The sequence below is a fragment of the Tigriopus californicus genome, chromosome 5 (assembly GCF_007210705.1).
Source record: "Tigriopus californicus strain San Diego chromosome 5, Tcal_SD_v2.1, whole genome shotgun sequence".
NCBI lineage: Eukaryota > Metazoa > Arthropoda > Copepoda > Harpacticoida > Harpacticidae > Tigriopus > Tigriopus californicus.
The window spans coordinates 4,223,583-4,232,293 of NC_081444.1; the positions used below are offsets into that span (position 1 = coordinate 4,223,583).

The window sequence follows — 8,711 nt, forward strand, 5'->3', positions numbered from 1 at the left end:
GGGGGGGGGCAGGGTTGAGTAGAGGCTCAAAGGAGGGAGGAAAATATGAAAAATCGTACGGGGAGCCAGTATGGGAACTCGATAATCCTTGGTGACAACCACGGTTAGCTGGTAAATAATGGGGTTGCCAAACGGTTCTTGTGCACTACTCCATAGCCGAGGTGTTCCCGAGTGTGTCCCCCAATCAAGGGTTTGGCATCATCCTATTAGTCAGTCCAGACCTGTTTTCCATTGGGCTCAAGTCGTGGTTCACTCAAGCCTCAAGGGCTTTAACACTTTTTTCGCCAAAGAGCTCCTTGAGTAAACATAGGTTTTGACCCGATAAGTGGATGGTCCTGGCCTCGTGAACACATGAAGTATCTTGCCTTGTCGTTTCGGCTGGATCAGATGAACAAGCTGCGCGTCGTTGTGGTCGTCATCATGATATAGCCCCCTAATTGAGGCTCTTTATAAATTCAATTGCAACGTTAACAAGTTGACATGCCAAGTTTGAGGAGCAGACACGCTAACGTGATCAAGGAGAGATCTTCGAGCTTCTTTGTACTACGTGAAATTGCCCAATCTTTGTTGTTTATTTGGCATGGTCCGACTTGGACATGAAAAAAAAAACCAAAGTAAACCTTCAATGTTCTGTGGTCCATAGGTAGAGCGAGAGAGAGACCTTCCCCTTCAATTTTCGAACGAAGAGTCAAGACTCTTTGACCCACAAATTCTCTCTTTTTGGGGGGAAGGAATACTTGACAGCTCTTTAAAAAACTTGATGCTGCATTTAATGCTAACTGATGATTACTCGGACATGATGTAGTTACTAAATTGATGTAATTGGTTAATTGTTGCGCCATTGAGGGCCAAAGGAGAGGAGGCATTGAAGCTTCCTAAGTAAACAGAGCCCAATTTTTTTACAGGTCATGCCATCCTCCTCTTTTTTCCTTCATGACAAAATGCTTCCACAAAATCAGCTAGTACTCGTATATACGAGTACGTACATTTATGTAACTTTGTATGTACTAGTATCGCAGGTTTTCTTGGCGTTGCAATCGTCGTTCGAATTTGTTATTTTGCGTGATTTGCTAAAAGCGGAAAATGTGAAATTGAGACTGCCGAGCACAAGAAAGGGTGAGATTGGCTCATTCATCAAGCCAATGGTAACTTGAGTTCATTGTGCAAAAATGTGTTTTTCTACTTCTTCGGCTAGTCGGCTCGAATCGAGCTAAACTAGCATGCAATAGCTTAATTCGATGTCAGACTGAGAATTAATAGACTGGAGTTGCGCATTAAAGCGGCGATCTGGCTGATTATTGTCGTATATTAATTAATGTCTTGCCAAACTTGCGGGTCCTGGAGTTGTGTCCAAGACTGGTTTGGATTTCGTTTCAACGGGCTCCAATCCATTTTTGCGACTCATTCTAATGACAACGTCGGATTTGTGTCGCACAGTCGTCAGTATAGGAAATGGATCCTGGTCATAAATTCAAGTGACATGGCGAATTACTAAATGGAAAAATCTACAAAATGTTTATGACTCTCAAAAAAACGGCTTGACTGTGCAGGTTTCCGGGAAATTGATTTGCTCATTTGGAATTGCTTAACGATCCACATTTAAGCACTTTCGGCTAGCCCTCTGATTTCAGGCACTTTGAAATTTATTTATTATTGGGTTGGAGCTTGGTTATGTACTATACGTACGCAGAGCAGAGGGCTCCAATCTCGTCTTGGCCAGCTAGTCTTGCTTATGGGATAATAAAGAGTTGTGAGGGGTTCCAAAACATGCGAGAAATGGACCGAAATGCAAATCAGAGTTGGTCGGCCATGCGAGCGAGTGTGTACCGGCGTTTCGACGAAAAAGGTCGAAATAACAGAGGCTTGAACCAAAAATCAAGCCTAAATACCTAACATTAGCCAAGGCGGAGGACCAGATTACCACTCTCTTCTTGAACGCTAAAGCCAAAAGCCAGAAACGAACGAACCAACCAACCAACCAACTATCACAACTCGTATACACTATACCATGTAATAAGGAGTGAAGTTCGCTCTCATACGGCCTCTGACTTCTCGAATGGAATCAAGATGAGAAGTTACTGGCGACCAGAAACGCAACCAACCAACTACCCATCAAGACCAGGGAAGGCTCAAGCCAAGATAACCCTAAAGATCTTTTTAATATCCAGCCATTTTACCCATTTCTAAACGAGTGGGATCGAATACCGAGGATGCACACAACAACATTTTCTCCGAGGAACAAAGAACATCTCTGTCAGAGAAGAATTGAATCACGTGATGAAACCCGAACCACGTGTCTGAGTTGTTCGCCTCTTCAGTGTCTCGAGTATTCCCTAGACTCATGACAGAAACTAGGGCTCCCTCGGCTGCTGTTCTCTTTGGACGCCGCTGATTCTCATGAATTTCAAATTTTTAACCCAGCGAGTCGTACCAGACTACCACCATACTACGCAGTACTGCTCCTACTGTCTCACCTCGCCTCAACTCGGACGCCTTCATGAAAGTGTACACGTTCTATCGCCTTTTTCACGTTCTGGCCCATATGAGCGTGTGATGAGGCTGACCATCTTGGGGGTGATGGGATTGGCCATTCGCATTGGCTTGATATCTTTGTTCCTCTATCAAAACTTTCAAGTTTCAATCAACTGAGTTCGACCATTTCAGGATGGGTGAATGGTCAATGGTGGTTGGTGAAGACAAGTAAATTTGGCTTCCAAAGCGACATGGTGATTGGGGTTCTCGAGTGGGGAACCAATTCCAAGAGCCTACTTGAAATTCAGCAGGTTAGATAACTGGATAATTAGAAGCCAATAGAGCAGGACCGATGGCCAGGACTGCGAGCTCACATTAGCAGCTCTTTTGCATTCAATTTTTCACGTCTTTCCACAACGAATTCCTCAACTGACAAGCCACACCCCTCCTCCTCCTCCTCCTCCTCCTCCTCCTCCTTCTCCGTTGTGCTTCCCTATCCTGAACTCCGGTAGGGAGCAGGGACTCACTCCAGATATATTCATTCCTACGACACCCTGCTCTTCTCAAATTGGGGGCACCTCAGATTGGGGAATTTTATGAGGCTAATTTACTAAGTTGACAAGTTGAGCGTAGGTGTCGTTTACACGTTAGAGTGTAGGTTGCTTAGAAAGAACGAAGTGGAAGAGGAAGACGAAGAAAAAGAAGAAGAAGAAGAAGAAGGAGGAGGAGGAGGAGGAGGTTCAAAGAAGCACCCAAGATTCGTGACTCTCGGCCAATGAGTGTGAGTTGGGGTGAAGCCAGGCTCGCAGAGGAAAGAGAGAGAGAGAGAGAGAGAGAGAGAGAGAGAGAGAGAGAGAAAGAAAGAGAAAGAGAGATGGAGGGAGGGAGGCTCATTAAATTAAGCCTTATTTTGTTCATCTAGCTGAAATTAGGTTGTATAAACCTGAGCTTGGGTGTTTTTCTTGCGTGTGTGTCTGGCCCTGAAGGGGGAGCTAGTCAAGCTCCGAGTTCCGAGCTCTACTTGGCCGTGGCTAAAGAGAGTAATTCAAGCCAGGTGTGTAGGTGGACGGAAAAAAGAGGAACGAGGTAGCGATCTCAGGATGACGGCACTAACCCCATTAACAACGTGTCTCATCCGCTGAATTCGAGGCGAAAGATGGCATAACAGATCAAGGAGAGACAGACAGAGACAGAGAGAGAATGGAGAACGACAAAGCTTGAACTTACTTGAGTTTCTGACAAATTGAGATGCTTCGCCAGTTCCTTCCGCTCAGCCCCGACCACGTATTGGTTCTTCTCGAACGCCTGCTCCAATTTAAGTAACTGACTAGGACTGAATGCAGTTCGGATTCGCTTTGGTTTGCGGAATGGTAACAGGAACTCCGGGAGATGGGGACCTGGAAATGTATGAGGAGAGTTAGGGTTGAACCTGGACTTTAGTGAATTTAATCTTGCCGCTTTGGCAAAAAGGAGGGGGTGGCCAAGTCGGGGTCTGTGGCTTGATCAAGATTGTTTCATGGATAATAACTATATTTATATATAAACTGCCTATCGAGCTGCGAGAGTAACACGATATCTGGCGTGTTTTCCCGATGTTATCGCGGTTCAGGTCTAAAAAAGAGAGCCTCTGACAAAATCTTGTCCTCTGATAAAATATTGAGACAGACATGTACTATTATAAGCTCCAAGCTGCCCCATTGCTTTGATTACCCTCATGAATTGGTACTCCATCATTTGCATTAAGGAGTCGTCTGCAGCCTCCATAAGTTGACGGCGAACTCTTTCGATCAGAATGAGGCCATTATTTCAACAGAAAATATTAACTGCCATATCAGATCGTTTGCAACTATAATTGGTATACCGCTGGGCGCCCAACTAACAAACCAACCAACCAACCAACCAACCAACCAGCCAGTGAACCAACTCGGCAAGCAAGTCGTCAAGCCGGCCCAAGCCGACTGTTTCGCCTGCCGGCCCTCCCCGCCGTATCCGCCCACGAGCACTGATCATTGACTTAACCAATGATTTATGGCTTGGAGTAGATTGGCATTCTAATACAGCTACTAATGTGTTCCTTTCGCGAAGTTATGTCGACCTATGCGGCAGTGCAAGAAATTGCAAACATTTCGTCTTCATTGCACTAACAGGCTTCTTAAAGTTTAATAATTACTGTGTGTATTTTTTTTGTTCAGACAAAAATTTCCATCTTGCATCTTGCTGAACATGACGGGAGCGATTTCCGAGGATGGAATTCGAGGGTTCTGATTTGAACTTTGGGTCAAGAACAGGGTCAATAGAAAATTTCACACCTTATCAAATTTATGTTTCACGTGGGAACGGAACCGAAGAAGAATTATTTCGAGTTAAAGTGCTCTCCAGGGTTTTTGAGTCCACGTGAAACACGATGATCAAGAAAACTCTTACCCAAGAAACATAAATCAATGGATACTAATGGATTCCCTTTTCTCAAGAATTCGACGAATCTCAAAGAGAACCAAAATGAAAAGAGCCTTTCATAAACACTAGGGTTGTTGGTTGTCGTCCCCGATTCGACCAACTCCAACGTAAAATGTACTTTGGACAAGTCTTGAACGATAAATTTTAAATTTTAATTTGCCGGTCAAAACCACTACCAAAGAGGTGGGAATGTGATCCTTCTAGGGTCCAAAGGGAGTGAGCATTTACAATGAGTCTCCTCGTACGTAGTGAGTGCTACCACCTCCGCTACACCCACGGGTCAGTTGATAGATTCAGGACATACCAGGAGTGTTCGAGTTGGCAGGAAATTAGCCCGAACCAATTAACTCGGTCAATCAAGCGGATTTGAACTCCACAGTCGGACATGATGTGCATGCCCAATGAGTCGCTACTTCGCCTTGAATGTAAGGTGTAGTGGGTCGTGAAAAGAAGGGAGGTGAGGACTTACAAGTAATATTCTTCAATTAGATGTCAATAAACTAAGGCTTAAGGAAACAATGAAAAGAACAACAAAGAACATTGGAGCTAAATGGGGAACACTTGTGATATCTTTTGTCTACCGCATTAGGCATTGTTCTCTCTTAATCAGGACTAAGGGTCATGTTTGTGGGATATACGTAGAGGTGGAAAATCATTGGGAAATTGTTTTCCTCATTTCCACGGAGAATGGCGGGTTTTAAGGAGGAGTACTTAGTATGTAGTTGGCCTTGTTAGTCTGGTTCACAAAGACTATGTTTGGTTGGCATTGACGGTGAATTTGGGGAGGTCAAGAAACAAAAGTTGACAGTTGGGAGTCAAGAGCCACAGAGAGCTTTGTCACGGCAATTTGCTAAACGTTGGTCGTACCACCGGGGGGTAAAGAGAAACTCCCGACTTTTAAAGGATTCCGTCCAAGATCTGATGAAAGAAAGCTGCTGAGGAGGATTCTTCCAGATTCCGTGCACCGATTAGCGCTCAATATCCAAGCGAGCTGAAGATACCCGAAACAGTTTGGGGCTCCCTAGGTGCTTCTGCTGTAGGTGGTGCATGAGCTTAAGCACAAACTTGGGACAAATGGTCATTGTGACATTGGAAAGTGGCTAAAATTACACGAATTGGGGGTCTTTGGCGTTGGCTCATCTCCAGGGGGTCTGGACTCTGGTCAAGCTACCAAAGGTGTTTGTTCTCGTTAGCTTTTGCACTTGAAAAATAAGCGACTCGGTCGCTCGTTTTTGTTATTGTCCAACAGTAGAAGTCCATTATGGACCCCGTGCTTGGGGGACAATGAGCCTGTCCGAGTAAGCTTTTGTGGAGACACTTCATGACGCTCCTTTGTCTAAAAATTTGACTGTGAAATACGGCAAGGAGCGTAGCATACTTAATTTTAGTGGTGCCCAAGAAGTTGTGCGCCAGAAGCGGAAGTGACAGATCTTCAACTGTACAAGAAATGTCGGATCGGAATTCCATCCATCTGGATTAGGAAGTCCCGAGGGATTCAGACCAATTGAGCCGAGGAAGATTAAATTAAATACCATTTCAACCGATTGGCAATAAATCATTCTAAATTTCATAGGGACGGCTAATAGGCGAGTTTGATAAGAACGCGTCCTAGCCAAGATCAACTGAGCCTTCCAAGGACAGAAATGTTGTCTCTCAATGTGTCTGCTGACCCTTTAGCTGGCAAATCGTCTCTGAATGACACAGCTCTAGTAAGTACAAATATTTTACCGACAAACAAATCGATCACTTACCTCCAGGGAATCTGTTTCGAGTAAGAAACCATGGGTACAAAGGATACTCTCGTGGTATCGGTTGTCCCATTTGGGGTGGCCCTCCCCCGCCTCCAAGAAACATGGGAGGTATAGAGTGGGGCCGAGGAAGGCCCATGAGACTGGCGGCAGCCGCCGGGCTTAGGTGATTTGGTAGGTTTGGATGCAATGGATGTCCATGAGACATGGAAGAAGGTATTGAGACCGGGGTCGACATTCCCCCGGGCATCGAACAAGGCGGCGACTTTCCTTCGCCACTCCGGTCATAGATGGCCTTTAAGTGGGCGAGTTGCTCTAGGTATGACTGTGACAATGGTAACCCAGGGAATCCTGCCGCCAAATCGCGGAGATTCGAACCAGGATGCATCGACGGGATTGGTCTCACCAAGGATGGCGAAGTTGGCGGGGACCCACTATTGCTTAGTCGATTCAATGAGGAAGAGGATTGTGGGGAGGGGGATTGACGATCGGGGTCAATCAGGGGACTTCGAGATCGACTCCGACTTTGTCGATCATGTTCGTGATGGTGATGACGATTGTGATGATGGTGATGGGGGTGGTCGTCTTCGGCCGGAGAAAATGGTCGGTGAACCCGGGTCTCGCCCGAGGGCGGACTTCTGTCTTTGATTCTGAGATCAGTGGGGGTGAGGGTAAGCGAGTCCTTGAGTCTGGACTCGGAATTGAAAGTGCCGGTCTTGGCACCCACAATGGAGTCTATGGAGAAGCCCAACGACTTGCTCGATTTGACTACTGAGGACGGAAATACAGACATGGTTTCCGCAGCTAGAGTCATTGCTGATATCTAGGTCGAGCTTCCAAGCATATCAAGGGCTTCTTCCTTCAACTCGCTCTTTCTTTCTTTCCTTCTTTCTCTCTTTCCTTCTCTCTTTCTCGCTTTCACAGATTACGAACAAAACCAATACGATGATGAACACACGATTAACAACTTCTGTCTTCTTCGTTTCTTTGGCACCAGACTAAGAGGAACTAATCTTAATCCCTTGTTGTGACAGTTTCCGATGAGGAGCACTTACAAAGCAGTGGAACTACGCGAGTCCAATTTCACTCCAAATGTTCGTCCCACTCACACACGATGAAGGAACAGACTGTGGGATTGCGATGAGAGATCACATCCAATAGGCTGTTGACTGGCCCGCAACAAAAACGATACTAATGTTTGCTAATAAGGCGTGCAAGATGCCGGGAACTCGGGAAAGATCATCCCAAACCTTGAGATATCTCTCCAACTAGAGTGACAACGCCGCACCAACTCACCAGCAGCTCCTCTCCACGCCTCCATCCACACCACAAAAAAACCCTCCACTCTCGCACTTGCCAAGCCAACATACACTCACACTGCACGGGATTCACTCTTCACTGGCCCACCACTGCCTTATGCTTCCCTCGCCGCCGAGAAATCCCATCAAGCGCCCATTACTATTGATCTGGTGATGTTCCTTCTCGAACAAGAGCCCTGTAAATGAGCCTATTAAGCGCTGAACCGGCTGGAACCGCCTGGAACCGCGTTCCCAGTTCGTCAAAACTTTCCGCTCAGAGCCGTATCGTCTGTGCCGCCAAAACCACGCGTTTGGATTGGTGGCGATCTCCGAAAGGAGGAGCTAACGCACGCTCACTATCAGCTGAACTTTCAGACCGACCCAGTTAGCGCATGCCAAACAACCAGAACGCACGCCCGGAGAGGAGAATGCGTGCTTTCAGTGGATAAGGCACCACTGAACACTGAGGAGACGAACGGGAGGAAAAGAAGAAGAAGGAGGAGGAGGAGGAGGAGGATAAGGACAAGAAGGTAGGTTTGCTCATGAGCAGACGTGGCCATTGTGAAGGCTGAACCTGGCCGATTTTATATACCTTGTTAATAGAGATAGCCATGGCTAATGTAGGAGAAGGAGAAGGGGGGGGAGCTCCTCTTCATGATGGGTATCCACGCCAGAAGGCACGTAGGGCCTGCGAGTGCTTGGAGAAAAGTTGATGTTCCTCCAATTAGTTTTGTAA

The 8,711-nt window shown here is 46.2% G+C and overlaps 1 protein-coding gene across 1 annotated transcript in view; it reads right to left on the reverse strand.

Annotated features, from left to right (window-relative positions):
• LOC131880832 (homeotic protein empty spiracles-like) overlaps positions 1-8,434 on the reverse strand; it is an 11,074-nt gene extending 2,640 nt beyond the window's left edge. The window contains exons 1-2 of the mRNA XM_059227542.1: positions 6,681-8,434; positions 3,700-3,869 (exon numbers count right to left, since the gene is read on the reverse strand). Coding sequence (XP_059083525.1) covers positions 3,700-3,869; positions 6,681-7,491 — 981 coding nt within the window. The 5' untranslated portion in view covers positions 7,492-8,434. The remainder of the gene's footprint in view (positions 1-3,699; positions 3,870-6,680) is intronic.
• Positions 8,435-8,711: the final 277 nt, after the last annotated feature.